Raw genomic sequence first — 25,993 nt, 5'->3', positions numbered from 1 at the left:
CGTGGGTCGTGAGGGTTGCGCATGCATGCGCAGGGGCATGAGGGTGCCACGTGCTTTGCCTTCTGGGTGATAGCATGTGAGCACGAGTGCACAAGCGCGAGTGCAATTATCAGCATGGGAGCCCCAAAAGGTTAGCCACCACTGGTCTATGCCTAAGCAAAGTTGACTGCTTTAATGAATAACAGAGATCTTGGACTCTTACTGAAGCAGGTTCTAAAGTACTTTTCCCAAATCATTTTCAAAGGAAGCACAGCATTATTACATCTATCATTATTTTTAATTAAATCACATTTATATGTCAATAAAATACCTTGTTTTTGTTATGGCATTACAGTACTCCTAATAAATTTACAGTACTGTTTAAATATTTTAATATACTGCATGGTTTACAAATATTAAATCAGGATTAAGATCTAAAGCTGCATTCTTACTATGCCACAAATATTTCTGAGGGATTTGGACTCAGTTACTGTCTCTAGCCTAAACTCTCTTTTCAGGTTGCTATTACCAGTAAGAAAATAGTGAGAGAAATCAAGTACTCTGAATTCCATGGAGACAGAGGGGGGGGGGATGACATGGATTGGCCCTGTTTATATTTCCCCTAATGTTTTGCAGTAACAAATAACCATTGATTTACTACATTTTTCAAAATAGACTTGTGCACAAACATTATTTTTCAGCTTGTAGTACCACAACCTCCTAAATCATAAATGAATTTATATAAATCCCTCTTCCAAATATTTCTATGGGCAAGAAATAATTTAAATTTATTTCTAAGTTACAAAGGTTTTCTAACTTTGTCACAGCGCAACTGCTTGTATAAGAATAAAAAACAATGCCCTGAGTGATTTTTGACAGTTTTATCAGTTTCCCCATGCAAGTTTAATCAGGTCTTTAAAAATGTTGAATTCTCAAGTTGCTTATGACCCTGAGAGATCTCAACTCAATATGAACACTTCAGATAAACAATAACAGAATAACAGTTTATCCATAACAGAATGTACTATACCCCTTGACCTTAATTTTTTTTAAAGAAAGATTAAATTTATTTAATTGGCTCCATGCTTTAGGATTCATAAAATTATTATACAATAATTATGTTCATAAAACATGGGTGTATGTACTTGGTATTCTTTATTTTTAATTTTATTAATTTTAAACTAGCCCCAATAAGATTTCAGATCTATTTTTTTAAATCATGTGTCATATTGAACAGAAGAAAAAGGGTATATATTTTTGGGGACAAATGGAAAGGAACTGGGGAAAAAAATCCTTGGAACATGTTATGTAGTACAACAATGTTGGTTCAGCAGTTATTGCATTAAAAGGAGTTCATTGTCACAGACAAGATCTAGGAGCCAAAGTCAAAATCCCAGATATAATAAATTATATTCCAATGAAATAATAATTTTTATTTAAAATTGTTTTCATTTAAGAATTGCTTCTGATCCTGACAAAAATTCAATTCACCATTATATAGACAACCCAAGGCAGCACCACTAAAATAGCAATAACAATAAATGCATATGCCGCTTCACAGCCCGCTCTAAGCAATTTTACAGAGCCAGCATATTGTCCCCAACAATCTGGGTCCTAATTTTACCAACCTCAGCAGGATGGAAGGCTGCGTCAACCTTGAGCCTGATGAAAATTGAACTGCTGGCAGTCAGCAGAATTAGCCTGCAAAACTGTATTCTAACCACTGCGCTGCCACAGCTCAGGGAAAAGAGCTTCCTCCCCTTCCAGTATACCATATAATAGGGAGAAAAATACTCAAAATCTGAAATGTAGCCCACTTGCTGGAATTCTTGAATTAGTGTTTGTTTATCTTACTAAATCTTGCTAAAGAAAGCTATGAATTCTGCTTGGGAAAAATTGCTTTTCACACCCATTTTCTGGAAACAATGAGCCTAAGATTAGCACTTAGTTCAAGAATGGTAAACTAAGAGAAGGAATAAATGACATATTTTTGTACTGGAAAGATGTGTAAACTATTGGACTGGGACAGAACTGGTGCTGGAATTTGTGCTACTTGTTAAATAACAATCTGTAGTCAAGGATAAGTAACAAAGTGCCCATATTTGCTAATGACAATTAGTAACTTTAACAATTATTCAAGAAAGTAAAATAATAATAGCTCTACGTGCTATTAAAATCACAAATAAAATAATAAAGTACAATATGAGAATATTGGGACAAACAAATCTGAGCTGGCAATGGCTGTTTTTAAAAAATGGATCACGGACTTATTGTGGTTAGTTCAATGAAAATGTTAAGCAATGTGTGACAGCTATAAAAGATCAAATTAATTTTTAGAAGGGAATTATTAGGACAATTCATTTGGATGACATTAGGAATGAAGTACCCAATACAGTAATGTTGTTATATGAATCTATTGTACTTAAGAAATGGTACCACATCTGAAAATATTGTAAAGCTGAAGATTTGATAAGGAAAAGCATAAAAACAGAGGTATGACAATAGAGATGTATAAAATAATTTATGGTGTGGACCAAACAAGGACAAAGTTAGTGCCTAGTTAGAACCCATGCTCATGCATGGAATCTAATCCAGGGACCATTCAGGACTGACAAACAAAAAATACTTTACACAAAACTTGTAAATCATGACATTCACTGTCTTTTGCAGTGAATGCCTTCTGGGAGCCATCATTTTCAGGTTTTAAAAGGAAATACAAATTCACAAAAGCCTGAGCTACCTACATATAGCTACTAGTTTATGCAATTACTATCTTCACAATCCACAATCTTGTACTTTAAATACAAGATGTTATTGACCAACAGTAGAACAAAGCCATTGCTTTTCTATCTATGGTTATGAGTTCCAGAATGCCTTTGGTAGAACACTATATAAAATAGCATACTAGAATACACGAAGACATTTGATCCAGCTAGGTTCTTTTTTCATTTTTATCCTTTATATAACACGCTCTTCATTACCAGCATGAAAACAAAAGCAGAAAAATCATTAGCATCCTAGAAAGGCCTAGAAAGGTGTTTTCATGCCTTACTTAAAATGTTGGAATCTGCTGGCACCTTAACATGTGCCAGCAGGTCTGGATCGACTTATCCAGTGAGTGGACAAAACATACACAAAAGAAGCAGTGGTGGATCTTAAATCAACATTCTGGATACTGTGCCTTACTTAAGAACACAGCACTTGGCTGAGATACTGGCAGAGCATTGATATCTCAAGAATCCTGGACCAGGAGTGTGAATATACGCATGAAGGAACACAAACAGGAAATCCACCTGATTCTGATTAAGGTCATCTGATTTCCTCCCTTTCCCCATCTAAACCACAAAAGCTTACAGCTTTTTAGCTGTAAAGAATGCACATTTTGCCATAGGCATGGAAGGAAAAATTAGCAAGATTGATTCTGGTCTCATCTCTAATTCAAATATTCAGATCAAACGAAGGAAAAATAATTAAAATAAATACATTTATATGCATGTATAAGAGAAGAAATATTATATTTAACAGAAATCCTCAAAAGACCCTTTTGCACTAAGTCCAATCTATGAGATGAATATACAGCTGTACTATATATGTTTTATGTCCAGAGATAAATGCTGCCTAAAAGATACAAGATAAGTATATATTGTTTAAAATCTATTTATGCACAGGCAATTGATGCTAAAATCAAGTATGGAACATACCAGGAAGCTTTGCAATTATTTGATATATAAATATTAAATTATTATATTGGTAAATTATTATATCTTCCTATTTCTGAAGGCCTTAACAGACTAATTATTATTTACTTTAAATGAATTATTATTCAAAATCAAATTAATAGTCAAAATCAAATAAAAGCCTCATAGAATAAAACCCTAAATTAAATTAAAAGATACTTGCTGCCTCCTAGTTTTTCTGATAGGAAAAGTGTGTAGTATGAATAATAATATACAACACAATGCCTGTAACAAAATAATAATTTCAAAAACAGGAACAGATCATTTTTTTCTACCCTAATTTTGTAAACCAGAGAGCTAAAATCAATGTCTGTAGACTCTTTTTCCATTGTTTACTCTGTTACTTCAGAATATCTACCTCTCTCTGTCTGGACAGTTGTGGTCATCCATTATTCGATGTCTATCCACTCGATTCATGGTATTGTAATGTGCAGGAGTAGATCGGGTCCCTCGAGATCCACGTTCCACATTCCTTGAAGAAATAAAACCATCAATGTTATAGAGGGGGAAATAAGCAGATCCCTTTGCTAATAATACTTGACATTTCCTGCATTGGCCGAGAGCTCAAAAACAGAGACGGCTCTGTGGCCCCACGCTTCTGCAGGGTCATTTGCAAAAAATGAATCAAGCAAACGTAAATTCATTTATACTATAAATTCACTTGCCAAAACCAATACCAACCATAAGAACCTCCGTTGTTGTCCTGACCTAACCATACAGCAACGTGCCAGCTCCCATGTACTCCGCACTGAACTCAAAAAATGCCTGGACAATGGAGAGGAGGACCTGAACATTGACTACCATGCTGACTGTATCAAAAGTAAGTCACAGAACCCGCAACTCAGCTTTAACCTTCAACCACAACCCTACCTCAACCAATCCACCATCACCCAAGACTAGGCATGCACGCCCCTAACTACCTCAATTCCAACTACTGCTGGCCTTAAATGCAAGCTACTCGATGCAAGAAGCCTTGCGAATAAAATACCTGAATTTCTCCTCTTACTAAATATGGCTAAATTCAACATCATATTTGTCTGTGAAACATGGCTCAATGCATCTCTCCCTGACTCCATTGCCACAGTAAGAGTCTATCATGTTTACCGATCAGATAGTGAAATCTGTAGAGGAGGTGGTGTTGCTATCTTCTATAAAAAGTCCTTACATCTAAAAAACATCCAAGTTACCCAGGAGCTTGCTCTTCCTGAGACCATCATCTGTGAACTATCCTTAAATATCACATTTTGATTCTTACTATGTTACAAAGCACCTGATTATGACATCGAACATGTAAACAAGCTAAATACACTACTAACATGGGCAGCATCCTGTCCACATGCTTTTATCTTTCTTGGTGACTTCAATCTACCTCATATTGACTGGACCCTAAATGAATGTACAACTGAACCCATACATGCAACCTTCTACAATGCTGTTACAAATCTGGGACTGGAACAACTAGTAACCAACAACACTAGACTAAACAACTGCCTCGATCTCATCTTCTGCAATAGTTTGAATTTAATTTACGGAATACAAACTAAAGAACCCTTTTCTAGGAGTGACCACAATAGGATTGACTTTTGTCTCAACATATGCCCACACAAAAATAATCACAATGATGTAATCCCCAATTATAACTTCAAAAAAGGCAACTATGATCTTATAATCAATGATCTCTCTTCCCTTGATTGGCAATCTCTATTCACTGGATGCAATACTGTTGAAGATCATTACAACATATTTTTACTTGAAGTCAAAAGAGTCATCAAACTATATGTACCAACAAGTCCCCCCCCCCCAAAAAAAAACAGATTACCCATAACAATAAGGAAACTTCAATCCAAAAAGAGATCACTCTGGCGGAAAAACAAATCTGGTCACGTTGCCAATTTCAAAAGCCGATACAAAAATTTATGCCACCAGATAAAGACTGAATGTACCAATTATCACATTAAACAAGAGGAAAACCTTCTATGCACCAATTCCACCCGTGCTTTTTACAATTTTGTAAACAACAAACTAAAAGACCATCCCACCCCTAAAGGTCCATCCCACCCCTGATAGGACCTAATGGTCCATCCCACCCCTGATAAGACCTAATGGTAAAGACTGCAATGACGACACCATTAAACCCAACATCTTTAACACATTCTTCGGCTCAGTATTTGTAAACAGCAATGGATCATGCCCAGTATTTCCACAGATAATTACAATGATCTAATACATATTGATTTTACAGAAGACAATGTTGAAAAAGCACTACGCAATCTAAAACCATCTCTATCTATTGGACCGGATGGAATATGTGCCTACTTCTTAAAAAAGCTATCCATTGCCATAGCTGAACCTCTAAACATAATCTGAAAAATCTTTCAGGACCAACTCCTTGCCAAGCCACGGTCACAAGCCACGGTCATCCCCATCTTCAAAAAGGGAGGCTCCAGCCTAGTTGAAAATTACAGACCAATGTCCTTATGCTGCATCGCCTGTAAAGTCATGGAATCAATTATTAACCAATCCATTATCCTCCACTTAGAGACAAACAACCTACTCTCCAATAAACAATTTGGTTTCAGAAAAAAAACTATCCTGTAATCTGCAACTCTTCCACTGCAAAAACATATGGACTACACAACTCGATCAGGGCAAAGCAATAGACGCAATCTACATAGACTTCTGTAAAGCCTTTGATTCAGTGGTACACGACAAACTACTCCTAAAACTAAAATCTTATGGTATCTCTGGACAACTGCATAACTGGATAGAAGCATTCCTGTCAAACAGACAACAAATGGTCAAAATTGGGATATTAAATTCTGTACCTGTCAATAGTGGTGACCCCCAAGGCAGTGTTCTAGGACCAACCCTCTTCATATTCTACATAAATGACCTCTGTGATCATATTAAGAGCAACTGCATTCTTTTCGCTGATGATGTAAAGCTGTTCAATATCACAGACAATACTGCTACCCTTCAAAAAGATCTTGACTATGTATCAGAATGGTCAAACAAATGGCAACTTCAAATCTCAACAAATAAATGCTCTGTCTTACATATTGGCAAAAAAATATCAGAAAATAAAATACAGGCTGAATAGTCAAGATCTTGTTGATGATCTGATCTAAGTGCTAGAGCCCACTGTAACTACATAGCCAAAAAGGCGTTAAGAGTTGTTAACCTAATCTTACGTAGCTTTTTCTCTGGTAATATCACACTACTAACTAGAGCATACAAAACATTTGCTAGACCAATACTCGAATACAGCTCATCAGTCTGGAACCCACATTACGTATCTGATCTTAGCACAGTTGAGAAAGTCCAGAATTATTTCACAAGAAGAGTTCTCCACTCCTCTACTCATTGTAGAATACCTTATGCCACCAAACTTGAAATTCTAGACCTAGAAAACCTTGAATTACGCCGCCTTCGGTCTGATCTAAGTATGGTATATAAAATCATACACTGCAATGTCCTACCTGTCAATGAATACTTCAGCTTCAGCCATAACAACACAAGAGCACACAATAGATACAAACTCAAGGTTAACCGCAGCAAACTTGATTGCAGGATATACGACTTCAGCAACAGAGTGATCAATGTCTGGAATACTCTACCTGACTCTGTGGTTTCTTTCACAAACCCCAAAAACTTTAACCTTAGACTGTCTACTATTGACCTCACCCCTTTCCTAAGAGGTCTGTAGGGGGCGTGTATAAGCGCACCAACATGCCTACCATCCCTGTCCTATTGTTTCTTTTATTTTTCTTATATGTACCCATTTAATGTGTTCCTAACTATGTATATACTTATACCTATTATCTTGTAAGCGATTGACAAATCAAATAAATCAAATAAATAAATGTCTAAAATGATATTTAGAAATCAAATGTAGGCTGTCTTCTTCAACCTCACAGTTGTTGTTTTTTTGTCATTAATACATGCTGGTTATTTAAATTCTGGCATCTGATGCAGCATTTTGAAAATGCTTTAGCATCCTATAAATCCTATAAATTTTTGCAATCAAATAATTGTAAAACAGAAACTCAGTTGCCTTTTAATTGATGAAAAAATTAAACCAGGTTCTAATGCCTCCAATAGGTGGGGAAATTTTTTCCTGAATATTTAGATTTGCTTTTGCCATAGCCTAAAATCATTGTGCTGTTACATACAATTATATTGCCCAATAACTGATCAATCTTATCTTATTTGGAAATAAAATGAAATTCCAAACTATCTATCCACCATAGAGTAAGCTTGTAATTTGAAATTATTCACGCAAAATAACCAGTACTTATTGAAACAATTAAATGGGTATCTTGATTAATTTTATTGGTAATTCACATTAGTTCTAATACAGTTCTAAACTCTAGTTAAGGCAGAAAAGAGAATTCACTCTATAACCAGAGAAGCATAAAAGGCAATGAGCATTAACTCTCTAATTAATAAAGGTACCAGAGGCACAAATGCATCTATCTTTATTTGCTGATATATTGAATATTATAAAATATCATTTAAGTATTTTTCTCTGTTTTTTTAAAAAATACAATACTTAACTCTTGGCATGATGAACACTTCTTTAGAAAATTTGGCAATTGATATTTAAAAGGAACTTTTAAACTTTTCAAACAAGTATATAATTTTAATAAACAGTTGAAACTTCCACACACAATAGGAAGAGATTTTTTTCACAGATGTTATGGGAGGCCTATATTAACTTTATGGTAGGACCTTTTCTGACTAGTACAATTGATATTTTTAATTTTTTTGTCAATTGAGGGGAAAAAACTTAAATGTTAAATTTTTATCAGTTGAAAATATTTCCTGTTTTTCCAGGGATGCTTATCTTTGTTACTATATTTTCTTGAATAGCAACAGGTTCTTCAAGGATGGGGGAGAGAGAGAGAAAGAGAGAGAGATCAGCCAAAACAATCTAGGACAGTTACAATCATTCATAACCTTTTGGATTTCTCCACTGCTTTTTGTTACCACAAGGATAGGGAAAAAGTCTAAAGAAAATGTTTGTAATTTTATGACTATAGTAGTGGAGACTTAAAATATGTGTTAATTGTCCCTTAAGGGGGCATTCGAGGAAAGATAATACTCTGTTATTAAACATTAGGGCAGAGGAACAAATGTCATGGTAGTATCACTTCCCTATGACTTCCTCCTCCCATCTTTAATTAAATGGTTCAAGTTCAGGGATGTCAAACAGCCTTGGCCAGACATTTTTGAGCACAGGTGTCTTTGACAACACAAACAAACGAACACACACACAGATAACCTGCTTTTCCTCTTTACAAACATATAAACAACTTCTAACCAGTCTTACAGCTACTGAACCTCAGCAAGATGGCTGCATCATGTCTTCTCAGGCAATTCCTAATGTGTAAGGCTGACTAATGTTTGCTACTATTATTCCATGTTGAAGTCTAGACAGCACTATAATTCTGATATTCTCCACTTATTCTTCCTATCGCCATGCACTTGTTTTCTTCAGTTGTTTGATATTTTTTGCTTTGTTCCATATAGTATCCAGGGCACAACTATGTTGAAAAAAATTACATCAGAACCAATATCTATAATGGCTTCACTTAATATTTTTTGTAAGTTAATTCCACACACTATATAGTTAGAAGAGCCTGTTTACTGTTGTTTGGAAGATATGAAAATAACCAGTTTTGGGGCTTTCATCTACAGTAGAACCTCTGGTCACGAATGCTTCTGACCACAACCAAATCAGGTTTATTTATTTATTTTATTTATTTATTTTATTTGTCAATTGCTTCGAAGATAATAGGTAAGTATAAACATGAGTAAGAATACAGGAAATAGGCACGAATAAATGGAAACAATAGACTGGGGCGGTAGGCACGATGGTGCACTTATTCACGCCCTCTACAGACCTTTTAGGAATGGGATGAGGTCAAAAATGGTTAGTTTGAAGTTAAAGGAGTGGGGGTTAGAGGATGTAACAACAGAGTCAGGTAGTGCATTACAGGCATTGACCACTCTGTTGCTGAAGTCGTACTTTCTGCAATAGAATCTGAAGCAGTTTACATTGAGTTTGTATCTGTTGTGTGCTCTTGTATTGTTGTGGTTGAAGCTGAAGTAGTCATTGACTGGTAGGACATTGTAGCAGATAATTTTGTGTGCTACGCTTAAGTCTAATCATAGGCAGCATAGTTCAGGGTTGTCCAAGCCCAAAATCTCAAGCCTGGTGATATAGGGTATTCTGTTGCAAGCAAAGGAGTATAGTACTCTTCTCATGAAATATTTCTGGACTTGCTCGGTTCCGACCAAAAAATTCAAAAAAAATTTCCCACAATCAATTTCCCCTTCTGTGCCATTTTTTTTAAAGTGCCAAATTTCCAAAATTAGATTCAGGTTACGACCAAAGTTATAGAACAAATTATGGTTGTGACCAGAGATTGTACTGTACCTGCCAAAAACTGAAAGAGACAGGGCTTTCTCTCTCATGAACACATATGTATAGACACAAATTTACAATTAGTTAGCAGTTTTGTGTGGATTTTAACCTAAGTTGTTATTGATCAACCTTGAATAAAATAATGAATACAAATAGTACATGAATAAAGTAGTCTAATCATTTTCTTGAGATAATATTTTCTGATGTTAACATGGCCATTATATGCTGTTACTAATTATACATTTCACGTTGTGCATATAAACTTAATAAGTCTCATTAAAATATTACTACACCACTGACTAATTATTAATGTGAGTCTGACTATTTTGTTACCAAGAGAAAATGATTGCCTATAATATATATAGATCAAAATATGTGAGAACCTCAATAAAAAAATATTTTCTGCCTTTTGTATTTATTTACTGGAAACCTTTTACTATAATCAATATCTTCCATTTTAAAAAGGCAGAACAGATCTTACAGAATAAGACTACTACGTAGAGACTGCACTGGAGTATGGAAACACAGATATTCCAACATGAAAGTCTATTAAAAATAAATAAAATAATCCCCTAAGAAAAAATGGTAAGCAGAAGAAAAAATGATTATTTAAAATAATAATAATTACTATCAATACCACAGTTCTAACAACACCATTGTATACTTTTCTTGCCTCAGTGTTTCTTGTCTGTGTGCAGAAAACTTTCTTGCACACTTGCAACTTTCCATATAAAACAGAATTTAAAATAGTAGAATATCATACTGCATTCAAATGGAAGATTAATAGTTATTGGACATAACACTCATCTGAATTGTGATAGATGATACGAATGTAAAAAGTATTTTAGTCATTCTTTGTTATAACAATCTTTGTATGTAAATATTCATTACCTAATTTCTTTATATTATATAAATTCATCAATGAATAATTAACAAATGTTATATATTACTACTATACATCATTTATTTTATGGATACTTTTACTGTTTTTTGCTTTATAATTTTACAGTTGTTTGTTTTATAATTTAAGAATTGTAAGTGGCCCAGGGCCACTTGGTTGAATTGGGTGACTATAGAAATTGAATAAACGGCTAAATAAATAAACACTGACAAGTATGAATAAGTTAATAAAATAGATCATTATAAACAAAGTATTTCTTTTAAGTAAACAATTAGTCTAATTTTTGCCCTCTTTCATTTTTGTTTATTTTTATAAAGTCATGTTTGATCACGGTATGTTTTATATTGAACCTCAGCCTTCCCCTAGAAGTTTCAACTAAAATTTACCTTTGTAATGGAGGAACACTGGGAGACCAGGATCTAGTTCTTCCTATACTGTCACCACGGTGAGGAGATCCTGATCGAGAGCAATGATTGGATGACATCACTTGTTCTGGCACTGATAATGTTGAACTTTGAAGATCTCTTCCATTATGTCTGTAATCTACAAAAAGAAAAAAAGAAGAACTGAAAGAAATATAGAGGCTTACTGATTTATTTTTTTCTGGTTTTTTTTTTTCCCCAAGTAGTATGGACAGTAGAAAAAATTTTCAAATTGCTCACATAAATTCACATAAATTCACAAAAATAGCCTTTGTCAAGTAGAACCATATAATGAAGCCATTCATTTCCAACAACAGTCAGCTAATAATTTTGGAAACCTCAAAACTGAAATAAGTTTCCGTTGCTGTTTTATTTCTTTCCCAAATAAGTATAGAGAGCAGAAGCACACACAAAATCTAATGCTTGGTGACATCCCAGATCCCAGACAGCTGTATATGCAAAATTATCTGCCCCCCCCAAAGGAATTATGTAATTTTTATCAACACTGAATGGAATGCATACTTTTATTTCTTATTACTTTTGTAGGGAATAATCTTTTTGAAGTTTTCTGAAATCTGAATCATATCTACTTATTATTCTTTTGCTTGGGCCCTCTTCCTACTAAGTGTCAAGATTCTTACTAATGAACCCAAGCAAATCAGAACTCTGAGACTTGGCTCCTTCTCAAAGGTCTTCTTTAATGGGTACATCATATTGACACAGCTTCATGGGGAAACCAAATCTAAATTTTTCCTGTGGTTACAGTATAATTAAACTAGGAAACAACCCCATCCCCAAATGTCACAAGGTCACATTGGCAAATTGGCTTAATTGGCGGACTCTTCAGGCACTCCTTGCCCAACCTTATTGGTTGCAAGGCAGAGATGACTCTGCTTCTCATGAGAAAGTTCTTTGTTGTGTCTAGTAATGCATTCCAACCTCCCTCCCCACCCCTTTCCCCTCTGTGTAGCAACTGAGGAACAGAAAAATGGATGCTGCCAGGTTCAGTTCAAAGTTGACACTAAGTTTATCGATCTCAACATTATTCATAATCCTACAGCAAGTATTTTTGTCTAGTCTTGGTCCCAAACAACTTTAATCTTTTTCATAAAAACTTATTTCCTTAGTTTACCAGATGTAATGTCCAGAATATTTCCTGCCATCACAGAATTTTCATTATAATTTCTAAAGATGATACAGCCTGGTGGGGGAAAAGGCTAACTTCTATATAAGTCTTCCTTAGGGATGTGTCAAAAAAAGACAATGCCCTACTTATTCTTACTGATATAATTTCTCCATAGGTACAAAGCTGTAAGCAACAACGTTAAGCAAAAATTATTCAATTACATGAGGGAGAAAACCATTATTGAACAAGTTAAAAACATAGCATTTAATAAAATGAATGGTATATAAAATGGAATAATATTTTAAATAAAGCTGCCCCTCATCTAGAAAGTGCTAATTCAAAACAAGCTACTTAGATATAATGTGTTCATTACGCCTTTTCATTGCTTCCCAGGGGAAGTCCTTTAATGGAGCCCTACCGTATCTTAATTAAAAATCTGGAAGCTGGGGGAAATTGTCAAGAAGCCTATATAAACTGCTGATTTTATTACAAATAAGATTATAAAAACACAAGGGAAGAAATCAAAAATCGTGACACAGCGTATAAAAGAAGCTGAAACTGGAAAAATAACTAAATAAATCTAAAACGAAAGAAACTCCAAAATTATTTGCAGGGTAGTCACAACATATCCAATACATAGAAGATGGCCCAGATTTTTGGACTTTGAGCTATACCATTGACCAAAAATTTGGTACTCTCCTTTTATCTGGCATTGTCAGATAGAAACAGCTTCAAGAGGGACAAATATGGAGTAGCCAGGGCAAAAGGTGATACCTGCCTAAAAGTCAGCCAAATCAGCCAAATCAACCCTGACAATCAGATGTTGCAGATGTTGCAGCTAGATTGGGGGTAACTTGGAACAGAAAAGTGGCAAAAGACACTCTCCTCTGATCTTTGTTACTTCTCCAAAGTCTCTTTTCCTGCCATGAGAGTCAAACCTGGAAAATCAATTTTGAAGGAAATTTTGGAATTTAGCATTCAATCTTGAAAAAATGAGGCATGGAGGAAGGAAGAAATGAAACAGAAAGAGGACTACATTTTCATTTAGTATACAGTCTTAGTAGCTAAAAGAAGTATAATTTGCACTGCAAAATTCCTGGATGAGTAATAATTGATTACACTATTTTTAAAAGCATATGGGGAAGGGGAAAATAATTTGTCATAGCTTGTTATGATGCAGGTTAATGACATCTGTTTGAAGATTCAACTACAAATAAAATGCATCAATGAATGTATGCAGATTTTATTACTTTAAAATTGTCTCACCCTAATAGCACTGCTATTATATCTGATTCTATTCCTTTTTCCCTAAATTTCAGTCATTCCATTTCAAAATTCAAACTGCAGCAAGAGAAAGAAATAATTAAGATATTATAACCATGCAGTCTCTGTGAAAAACATGCATTGGCATTTTTAATGCCATAAGGCATTAAGTGAAGAACTGTTTGATCTGCGGAATGGAACATGGATTCTTGAGCTTAGGAACCAGAACTGCCGTGTCATTTGTAACCTAAAGAGAAACTGTAAATATTGTGTGTGCCTAAATCAGTGTTTCTCAGCCTCATAACTTTAAGGTGTGTAGACTTTATCTCCCAGAATTTCCCAGCCAACATGAAGCAGAGTATCTTAAGGCTATTGATGTTGAGAAACACTGGCCTAAATTATTGTGGCCTGGAAGTACCCTTCAGTACTAGGAATTTTAAGCTGATCAACAAGCATGCAGTTTATTTATTTTATTTTTAGCCTGACTTTATAGTTTAATAAATAACTCAAGGCAGCGAACATACTTAATACTGCTTCCTGGTCTTATTCCCCCAATAACAACTATGTGAGCTGAGCTGAACTGAGAATGACTAGCGCTCTTAGCTGAGCTAGTTTTATGGCTAAGGCAGGACTTTGGTATAGTTGTACCTAACATTGTACAACTGTACAATGGTACAGTTTGAATGTATCATTGTTTTCTAATTTGCCCATGAAGCAAGAATTCTATAAGTAGAAATTTAATTTATGAAAAGAAAGGTCTATTTTAGCATTGGGAAGATAACTGTTTTGCTTAAAAACACTAATCATTATAATTCTGTCCTGTCCAAGATTTATGGGAGGAAATGTAGTTTACCCCAGAAAATATTTAACATGTGGAATATATATTTTTCTCACTAAGAAATAATAGTAGCCTGGCAATGTTCTTGAAAACATAATGAGATACTTTCACATAAAAATAGAATACAAATTAGGTGGTTATTTACAGCAAATAAATTACAAAGTTAATACCTACCAATTAATACTGAGAAAACTCTTTATTCTGAATGGTTTTTAAATATTTTAATTAAAGAAAAGCTCTAAGTGCCTTTCTCTCTAATCTCCCATATTTGGAAACAAATGTATTTAAAATTTGTTTAAAAGTACATATGCAGTTCTTCCCATTTTTTTTACTTTTGAAAATGCAAATTAAAATAAGAAAAAAATAGGACAGCCATTTGTCACTATTATAATGCTACTTATCCAGCAGCTGACTGTACTCACAAGTGTTAATAAGGTAGGTAATAGGGAAACATTAGTTGGTAAGAAATGAATTGCTCTTGGAGCAATGAAGTGTTTAAACAGAGGCTGGATGGATATCTGTCAGAAATACTATAATAATGAATTCTTGAATTGCCTGATCCTTATAAATAAACTATTATACTTATGAATCAATCAGAACTGTTAATAATGTTTATTGCATTTGCTTCTCAGAAGTTTTAGTAAGACTGTGTAACCATGATTAGGTAAATACAAACAATAAAATAGGCATTGTCTTGTCTGACCATTTAAGCTGCAGTTGCCATTAAGGAAAACAACTATCAAGTCCTTAACACTGTGCTTCACCTGAAGATGGAACAAGGGCCATACATTTATTGTCAGCAGTATTAATACCAAAGGGGTGCTACAAAGTTTGCAAAAGCAGCAAGTATAGCCCCTGGATGTTATCAGTCCATAGCTCTAGTTGTCGCTAGGGGAGTTTTAGTAAAATATAAAATTGTACATTTTTTCTTTTGAGGCAATGACAGCTTTTAAATAAATTGTCTGATTAACAAAACTTAAAAATGTAAAATTAAGATAATCTGCCATAAATAATAAAAATAGAAAAGATGTAGTAAATGTAATCAAGTGAGTATATTCATTAAGAATATAAGAACAGGATGAACATAGCTTGAGTTCAATGTTCTTAACTGTAAACATGAATGCTAAACAAATGAGAAACAAAAACACTCCATAGTGACAGCAAGATGGAAAGAAAATAATCAATTACCATTTCAACTTTGTTTCCAAAATTTCATGCTATCCCCATTAACTAGGATTTTTATGAAATAAAATAATACAAGCTCTAGATCAAAAGGATTATGGAAGGAGATAAAGTAGGAAGAGATAAATGACCTCCCCCCTTTTAGATTTTATTAAAAGGTTCAAATCGTGAGGCGTTTTTATGTTAATGTTGGGCTTATTTTTAGAAAGTAGTCTATTCCTAAAGCAAGCAAAGATGTGGAATAAAATTCTGACACAACCCAAGAAAATGTATTTAGAAAGAACTGAAATATTTCAAAGATACCCCAAAAAGGACAACAATTGAGAGGAGTTTCTATAATACCAGGCAAAGAAAAAAGCACTTCTAAGGTATGAATGAAGATAATTACTTATACTGATTAATATCAACAAACAATTGCTAAAATAAATGATGAACAGATCAATTCAATAGCAGTAAACCTATTTTCTAGACTTAAATTATACTTCTCTTGAATCATTTCCAACCAAGTTAATGGAAATGTTTTTCCTTCTTTTCCTCCAGTCTATGAATAAGCAAGATTCTTTCTATGAATGAGGTAGAAAGTTGCAAAATTATTTCTGAAAAGGGTAAGATTTTCTTTTTCAATAGCCAGATGATGTTCAAGTTTTTCTTATATGTATTATTTTTCTTATATGTATCCATTTCATGTATTCATAACTATGTTTATACTTATACCTGTTATAATCGTTTGACAAAATAAAATAAATAAATAATAAATAAATAAATAAATAAATAAATAAAGTTTTCTTAACATGCATTCATGCACGTATGACGTCTTCAGCATGAGCAAACCTGATAGCTGATAACTTTAAATTGTTGTTTCAACACTTTATTGCTCCTCCTCTATTGTTTCAGTGGAAAAGGCAAATAATGATTTTCGATCTCACTCAAACATTTTCTGAGATTTAAATAAATATTAAATTTCTGGCATAAAAATGTGCCTTTTTTGTTTTGTTTTATAATTATGGATTATATCCAACAACAAATGACAGTGCTACTGCATTCTGTCATTCACTGTAATGTTCTCACTGACTACCTTGCATATTTGACTGATAAGATCAAGCTCTCCATAACTATGGCAAAGTGAAATATGTTGCATAATTGCTTGCCCTGACAAATTTCAGAAGACATTAGCAAATTAGTTTGGAGAGTAAGTGACCAATGCCATCAGCTATCTTTTCACTGTATGCTGAATTATTATGTTTGTTTTTTGTCTTTTGGGCTATTGTGTCTCTGGATTTGTTTACAATGCTTTTGTTTATGGGCTACCATGCAAGGCCTTCAAAAACCATTTTGTCACCAGACAGGTCGAATATTGGACAAATGTACTCATGAGCTGCTTCTGTATAGTATCCGGGCTTGAAAAGTGGCTGAAATAGGTCCAGATAATTCATTTCTTGCAGAATCTCTGGACCTATTTCTCGATAACTTTACAATTACCTGCTCCCAAAAGGAAAGATTAGAGCCTAAAAGAAAATACTCCAGAATCATTTAATCCAGCAATTGATTTTTTTTTTTAAAGAAAGAGTGCACTATTATCTCCTTTAACGGTCAAAGAAACTCTCTCTGTCAAAAACACTGACACCATCATATGGACCCAATACCAGATCACCTCCCAGGCAGCTTTAACAATCCAAGAGGAAACTGGATCTAATAAACAAATGGCCATGTTCATAGACTGAAGGATCTTGCGCATGTCATCAGGGGTTACAAACTCAAATTCAAGCCAGATCACTCCACAAGGCCATGCTCCAGCATCTCAACTGGACTGAATCAGTTAGAATATAACTGAGTACATCTAAGCAGCTTTCTTTGCAAGATAAACCGAGTATTACATCAGCCCTATAGATATCCCTGTAGCTGATTAATATCTACCAATTAGTACTGAGAAAACTCCTTATTCTAAATGATTTTTAAGTATTTTTGTTATGTCTGTGGAACTGGTTGGAGTTTCCAACCAGGTCCGCTGTTTGAGCGGGAGCACCAGCCGCTCCCATTGGCTGGCTCCGTTTGACAGTCGGCTATAAAAGCCGGCTGTCGAGCAGAGCCAGCTCCGTTGTCGCCCGCTGGTCTGCAAGTTAGCAAGCAGACGCGACAACCCTTTATTCTCTGCAATAAAGCCTTGTTAGTTGTACGCTCTGGTCTCATGCCTCTTCCTTACCATCGCTCCACAACACTGGCGACGAAGGTGGGATGGTCGAAGGCTAGCCAGACGCGTTTGTTCAAAGAGCTGTAAATCACTGAGAGTGAAGCCGCAAGCGCTGAAGCCACAGCCGCCAACGCTCACAAAGAGCGCGAAATTCAAAACCGACATTGCTTGAGCTGTATTCACTGAAGCGAGCCACAGGCACTGTAGCCACGGCCTGCCAACACACGCGAAATTCAAAAAGAGCTACGTAGTCCAGAGAGACAGTCACAGCCTGCACTCTTTTAAGAGCGTGAATTCAAAAGACGACTGAAGAAGACGAACCCTGCAATTTCACAATGAATGCAAATCCAGCATTCCCACCATTCAAGCCTAACGAGGAAACGTGGGACTCCTACAAAAACCGTTTCACCCACTTCCTCGATGCCATCGGGTTAGCTGACGCTGCGGAACATAGAAAGAAGTCCTATTTCCTCAGCTATTGCGGGGCTGCAGTTTTTGACACTGCTACAGCGTTAGTCGCACCACGCGCTATCAGAAGCGTCCCATGGGATGAACTACAAGAAATACTCTCAAATCACTCGCCCAAGCCATCCCAGATAGCCAGAAGGTACGCCTTCAGAATTAGAAAACAGGCAGAGGGGGAGTCGATCAACGAGTACATGGCCGCCCTGAGGACAGCTGCCTTACAGTGCGGTTTCAAAGACTACTTGGAAGACATGCTGTTGGACCAGATCGTCTGTGGGGTTAGAGACCTGAGACTCCAAAGACGGTTGCTGGCAAAAAAGGACTTGAATCTATCCCTAGCCATGGAGGAAGCCCTGCTAGAGAAGTTTAGGCAGCATGGCCTCAAACTTAAAAGGGAGAAGTGCGCCATCGCCACTAGGCAAGTGGACTTTCTGGGTTATAGGATAGACGCCTCTGGCATCCACCCAATCGAGTCCAAGGTGAAGGCCATCCATGAGCCCAACCCGACCTGCCAGCGCCAACGTCTCCCTACCGGTGCCAGACGGAAGCTCCCTGCGGGACCCGGTCTTTCCCGTCGATCAGGAGGGCTTGCTGGAGGACCCGAGTTTCCGGCCAGAGTCACCGACCCAGCAGCCGAGCGATCCAGTTTGCCACCCGGACCTCGTGACTCGCCCAGGTCAGCCCGAACAGGGGGAATCGCCAACTTCTCAGAACACTACGCCGGGGCAAGCCCATGCCCCAACAACCGTCGAGGCATGTCCCGAGGGCCAGGACTTGTCACCGGCCAACAGTTCACCCGAACTGCGACGTTCTGGTCGCCAGCGCAGACAACCTGCTTACCTACAGGACTACGCATGTTCCCAGCTGGGGGAGAGGAGTGTTATGTCTGTGGAACTGGTTGGAGTTTCCAACCAGGTCCGCTGTTTGAGCGGGAGCACCAGCTGCTCCCATTGGCTGGCTCCGTTTGACAGTCGGCTATAAAAGCCGGCTGTCGAGCAGAGCCAGCTCCATTGTCGCCCGCTGGTCTGCAAGTTAGCAAGCAGACGTGACAACCCTTTATTCTCTGCAATAAAACCTTGTTAGTTGTACGCTCTGGTCTCATGCCTCTTCCTTACCATCGCTCCACAACAATTTTAATTAAAGATCTCTGAATGTATTTCTCCCATATTTGGAAATCAATGCAATGTATGTTATAAATAAGAAAAATAGGACAGCCATTGGTCACTATTATAATACTACTTATCTAGCAGCTAACTGTATTTATAAAATTTAGTAAGAAAGGTAGTATGTAAGTAAAGATTAATTAGCAGTCAAAGCAGCCAGAAACCAAGACCACTAAGGCTCATAACCAGGAATTAATGGTGGAGGTTGATGGCTAAACAATGGGATTGCTTTCAAGCAGTGAATCAAACATCCCTAAATTCAACCATGCTCCCATACCTGCCAACCTTCCTCTGCCGATTGTTGCAAGGATGTTCCTGCCTTCTCTCTTAACTTTTTACCCAGTCTCATCCATTATTCCCATTTCTAGGGCCAGGGCATACATACTCAAACTTTCACTGATTCACACACACACCATACCCCCAAAGCCCTAAGAGCTTATCTCAATGTCTAGGGATTCAATTCCTCTACCAACTATACCTGCGTAAGCACTCAGTAACCTAAAGAGGGAGCATAACTCCTTGCCCACCTACCCCTCCTAGAGATAGGGAAATTCACACTTTCTAAGGTAGTTGCATCACATATATTTTGGAAAACAAATCCTTCTGGATAAATACATAACCAATATGAAGTCTTTCATTAGCAACCAAATTGTTTTAAAACATTGCAGAAACAAGCATGGCAATTTTTCATTCAGATACAATTATGGAAGAAAGAGGGTTGAATTCATCATGAAAAATAATATTTCAGAATTTTAAAAATATGTCTATAAATATTTTACCTGACACTACTCCTATTCCATCATCACAATCATAATCCGAGATTTCACTATCACTTATTCTTTTGGATCCTGCAAAAAGAAACAAATAATTAAAGAGTGATCATAACTATTACAGTAAAGAAGTAACATGTTTATTTTGCATTCATTTTGTGAATAGACAGAGAAAAATACTATTTCAAGTATTAATTTGGTTAACATAACATGTATTGAAATAAGTTAATAAAAATATCGTCTAAATCAATTGTTACATCTGAAAAGCCAGACCCATAAGAAAAAAAATATTAGGTTTTGGCCTACCATTTTATCTGCTTGTACACAAGAGATGTCCTAATATTTGCAACGAACCAAATATAATTGACTTATTAACAGTAAAAGAGCTTTACTCTCAGAAGCAGAAAACATAATCCCCATTGGAATTGCAAAAATGTGATATGAAAACATTTTTTTAAAATACATAATGACTAAATGTATTTTATAAATACAAGATGATATACTGTATGCTCAATCATAATTGAGAAAATAGGAATAACCCAAATATATTTGTTTTCCTCCTTTTATTTATGATGCAAATTTTCTTTGCTATCATTTATCATAGTCTATCGGTTTCTCCTTTGACAATTAAGGTTAACTCTAATTTTCTTAACCTAGCATTTAAAGTTTTTTTTCTCCTTCCTTCAGTAAGTCCCTACAAACTTCTTGGCAAGGTTTGTAAGAAGAGATTGGATAGCCATTTGTCTGGAATGGTTAATGGGTCTCTTCATGAACACAAGAAGCGGGCTTGGATTAGAAGATTTCCAAAATTGCTTACAAATCTGTTATTCTGTAGTGAAACAGTAGGGATCTTTATATATGAGCAACAAAAATTACAGAGAAGGCAATATTTGATTCTTCAAATTGTTCACAGTGCTTTCTCAGAATTATGTGCTCCACTCCTCTACTCGTACCAGAATACCTTATGCCACCAGACTTGACATTTTAGACCTAGACAACCTAGAACTATGCCACCTTTGGTCTGATCTAAATATAGTACATAAAATTATCTACTGCAATGTCCTACCTGTCAATGAATACTTCAGCTTCAACCACAACAATACAAGAGCACACAATAGATATAAACTCAAGGTTAATTGCACCAAACTTGATTGCAGGAAATACGACTTCAGCAACTGAGTGGTAAATGTCTGGAATACTCTACCTGACTCTGAGGTTTCTTCCCCAAACACTTTAACCTTGGACTGTCTACTACTGACCTCACCCCTTTCCTAAGAGGTCTGTAGAGGGCGTGCATAAGCGCACCAACGTGCCTATCATCCCTGTCCTATTGTTTCTTTTTTTATTCGTATCCATTTCATGTATTTATAACCATGTTTATACTTATACCTGTTATCTAATACTTGCTTCACAAATAAATAAATAAAAAATAAATAAAATAAATTCTTTAGGTTGTGAAATAACACACTAAAAATTAGAAGAGAAAGAATTTCAATGGTAACCTTTATTATTACAAATTAATAAATAGGGAGGAAAAGCATCTTATCATTACCAACACTGAGCAAGAAAAGCTTCAACTGTGTGTCCTCAGGGGGTGAGGATTTAAAGTGTGCAGGGACTGCCTTTCATTGCTGGAAGCAACTTCAGCATTTGCCTTCCTGTTCCCATAGTTTGTGGTTTCTTGTTTCTGACTCCTACTTTCAACCTCAGCAGGTTCCTGATCAAGTCTCTGGCTTGGCTCATGATTCTTTCAAAACATTGCGTGTTTTCAGATTACAGACTAAATGGTAAGTACCAGACACACATTTCTCATTTGCCTTTTCTAACATCACTCCTCTTTTGCATTCCACACATACTCCCACATGTCCAAACCCATACTCTCCCTGTGCCTCTAGCTTAGGGGTGTCAAACTCAAGTCCTGTGGGCCAGATTTGGCACATGGGTGCTTAGATCTGGCCTATATGGCCATCTTGGAAAGAGCAAAGGACCAGCCCATGGTGGTGGCTCTACTAGTGAAAATGGGGCATGGGGAGGCATGAATCCCCCCCCCACACACACACCTTTTTTGGCCTGGATGGCCTCCTGCAGCATGTTACTGGCCAAAATGGGGTGCAGGGGGGGCTTGCATGGTCCCCCTGGGCCCCGTTTTGGTCAGCAGGGGGCTGCAGGGGGCATCCATCCCATCTGCCATCTGTCCCATCTCCTCCCCACCCCCAGCTGGCCTGTGGAGGATAACTGCAATGGTGTTCCAGCCCTCAAAGAAATCCAGTTTGACACCCCTGGTCTAGCTCATCTTCCCTCAGTGCTTTTGCAACCAAACTCTTACCCAGTGTGTGCCCAGCTTTTGATGCATCAAGAAGCCTTGCCATAATTGCACTGTTCTAACCATCAGTATGTGCACTCTCCCTCACTTCCCATCAATGCTTCTACTGAACCTTTTTTCCACTATATACTATGCCCTAGTACTTTCTCAAGCTTCATACACAATCTTTCACACCATGCTTGCATGAATGGTTGCCTCTCTGCTGAAGCAAGGACGTGAAATTTAATCTGGATGACCAAGCAGTTGAAAGAGGAGGTGGTCCCTCAGAAAACCCGGTCCAAAGCCATTTAGGGTCTTAAAGGAAGGTTGATTTAATTTGAGGCTTTAATGTAAAACAGCAAACTGGATGTATTTATTTGCTGAATTGATTTAGGAAATCGTATCCAATTCTATGATTTAACTTGTTGTGCTGATTTCATTTAAACACAATATATCTCAGATGTTTAAGTTAATCCATTTCTAATCAAATTTCTGATTCAAAACAAATAACCTTGTAACAGTTATCAAGAAAAAATGTTAATATAGAGCTATGATTATTACAGATAAGATTGGTATTTACTGGGTTTTTTTAAAAAAAAACCTAGCTGGAAGACAAATATTTCTAACATATAATTTATGATTAATACCAGTGGTGGGATTCAAATAATTTAACAACTGGTTCTCTGCTCTAATGATTTCTTCCAACAACCAGTTCACCAAACTGCTCAGAAAGTTAACAACCGGTCCTCCTGAAGTGGCATGAACTGGCTGAATCCCCCCACTGATTAATACCACTATCAATAAAGGAAATATTATCACTCCATAGTACTCCTGTATAGTGTCATATCATTAAGGAATTATAAGTAAGAAGGTAATATATTAGTATAAATTTTAAATTTAACACAAATTGTCATAAAGTACTATCAAGATATTAATATTATATTAACTTTACATTGAAACACAATGAATGAATAGTTAGGAGGCAGTTCTATTTTTTTAGGAAATTCTTTATAACACTAGTAAGAATTGTATGATTAGAAATAGTGCAAGGATAAAGACTAATTTTTGAAAACAGAAAGGAATCCAAAAAAACAAATAAGCAACTGAACTGGACCACAACTAATAGCTAAAGCACATCAACAGCATTAGGGAAAAAATCACAAACAATAAATGGCATGCTTTTAAATTACCTGGATTATATGAATATGAGCCTTTATCTGGAAAATTGTAAAATGAAGTGATATCAGAAAAATATATATGAGGTTTTGACATGTAACAGAAATGTACTTAATTTGAAAGGTTGTATATAATTAAGTGGAACTGCTATTTTTATTTGACAAAGCAGACATGAATTATAAGTCTTTTTATAACTTTTTAGAGTAATCCTATATATATGCTATATTTACTGTATGTCCCATTGGACCTACTCCATAATGATCTGGTGATCCTAAAAATCATCAGGGTGCTTTAGCTATTTTCAAACACAGAGAACTTCATTCTGTTAGTTCTATTTGCTAGCCAAACACAACAAGATAGAATATTGACATAATTCCTTAACTGGTGATTGACTCAATAATCTTATTTCCCCCATAGTTTCCTACTTAATTATCAGGGTCTCCCTACTGCTAACTTTACACTTGCAATGCTCTTCAGTGTATCATCTCTCCCTATTGCAAAATAACTTCCTCTTTTTCTCACATTACTACAGATATGTTCAGCATTATGAATAATGGATGTGAAAAGTTAGTGCTATTATCATAGAACTTAAAGCTTTTTCCTTACAAAAAGCTCGCTGTTTGGGGAAAATCTGATATCCATGGGAATTATGTTCCAGAAATAGGAGCCACAGCAGAAAAGGTTCTCCAGTCCTGTAAAATGGCAATGTTTAATGGAAGGGATCTGGAGTGCGCCCACACTACCAGAATGTACCAGAAACAAGGGGATATGCATAGTCCTTCAGATAAACAGGTCTTCTGTCATGAACTGCTTTATAGGTAATGACCAGCACTTTGAATTGTAGCTGGAAGCCAACTGGAAAACAGTGCAGCTAATGGTGACACATGGGCTCACTAAGAAGCATCTCTTACTGCTCGCACCAGTGTATTTTCTACCAGCTATAGCTTCCCAATGGTACCAAATTCTGCACTGATAAATTTCCAAGAGAGTCTGCCTTAATTCACTGTAAAAAAAAAAAAAAAGTGCTGAGAAATTCCTATTATTGTTTCCAAGAATTTGTATTTATCGTGAACTAGTATTAAAGACTCTTTATTGAATTGTTACTTCTTTCTTGATTTTGCCACCTACATGAGACCTGAGAAAGTTCATTAAAAGTATTGTTTTACTTTTTATAAAAAACACATATAATGCCCAATTGTGGTTTGGATTCAGGGTTAGGTATCTTTAATTCTCATGATTGGCCTTTTGTGTTCCAATTCCTTCTGCCCTAACTTTAAAATGAGGCAGTTCTAAATCCATCATAACTTGCCTGTAAACCAAAGGACAAGTCCCAATTCAAACTTGAGGGTCCTTGGTGCTTTTTCTGAGTGATTTGTTTTATTGCATAAATTTCATTACTCAAACTAAGTAAGATCATAAGTACTAGTGATATTGATGACTAATTTGGGTAATGAAACATCTGAAAGAAAACTCTCCTTTATTAGTAACCAATTCAAACTGTTCATGCTCTGGTATGGATCCGAAGTGTTTATGGAAAATATAGTTTAATCTAATTGACATGCCACAGTAAGCTATGGTTCACCCCCAGTAAAAGTCAGTCATATTACAGAAGATTTTAAAAACTAGGACTATAATCTATGATGGAAAATTTGAATTATTCTTTAATTATTCAATACCAGAATAATTGGACTAGATTAATGTTCTGTTACATTACATATTACATAAGGAATCTACTCAAATAAGCACATTAGCCTAACATGCCCAAACCATTTATTGTATAAAAGAGAGCAAAAAATTAAAAGAAGCATGAGGTCATGTTTGAAAGCAAAATGAGAAACACTTTTTTTAAACATTATGCATCACAATGCTAGGTCCTTGAAATGTTGGAGAATTTTACAAGTTGCATTATCAGCCTCTGGTCTATTGTTTTGCTGTTGTTGTAAACATTATAAATGTAGATTGTGCAGGTTAAAAGTGAATACAATAGCATTTACTATCGTGATTTTAAAAAGTGATTACTTATAGTATTTTAGGCTTCAAGGAACCTTGCA

General features: G+C 35.9%; 1 protein-coding gene across 30 annotated transcripts in view; it reads right to left on the bottom strand.

Moving 5' to 3' along the window:
* The window catches only part of RIMS2 (regulating synaptic membrane exocytosis 2), a 279,536-nt gene that overhangs the window by 113,646 nt on the left and 139,897 nt on the right, over positions 1-25,993 (bottom strand). For 18 of the 30 annotated variants that reach the window (XM_087931589.1, XM_087931578.1, XM_087931580.1 and 15 more), the window contains 4 exons: positions 23,957-23,983; positions 20,474-20,542; positions 11,434-11,590; positions 4,075-4,188 (listed from right to left, as the gene is read on the bottom strand). In XM_087931589.1, coding sequence (XP_087787715.1) covers positions 4,075-4,188; positions 11,434-11,590; positions 20,474-20,542; positions 23,957-23,983 — 367 coding nt within the window. The remainder of the gene's footprint in view (positions 1-4,074; positions 4,189-11,433; positions 11,591-20,473; positions 20,543-23,956; positions 23,984-25,993) is intronic. The other 12 variants (XM_087931590.1, XM_087931593.1, XM_087931581.1 and 9 more) reach the window with 1 other exon arrangement.

Source organism: Pseudonaja textilis, chromosome 3 (genome assembly GCF_049901715.1).
Source record: "Pseudonaja textilis isolate UNSWEBS1 chromosome 3, rPseTex1.2, whole genome shotgun sequence".
NCBI lineage: Eukaryota > Metazoa > Chordata > Lepidosauria > Squamata > Elapidae > Pseudonaja > Pseudonaja textilis.
This window is presented reverse-complemented; position numbering and strand designations above follow the sequence as displayed.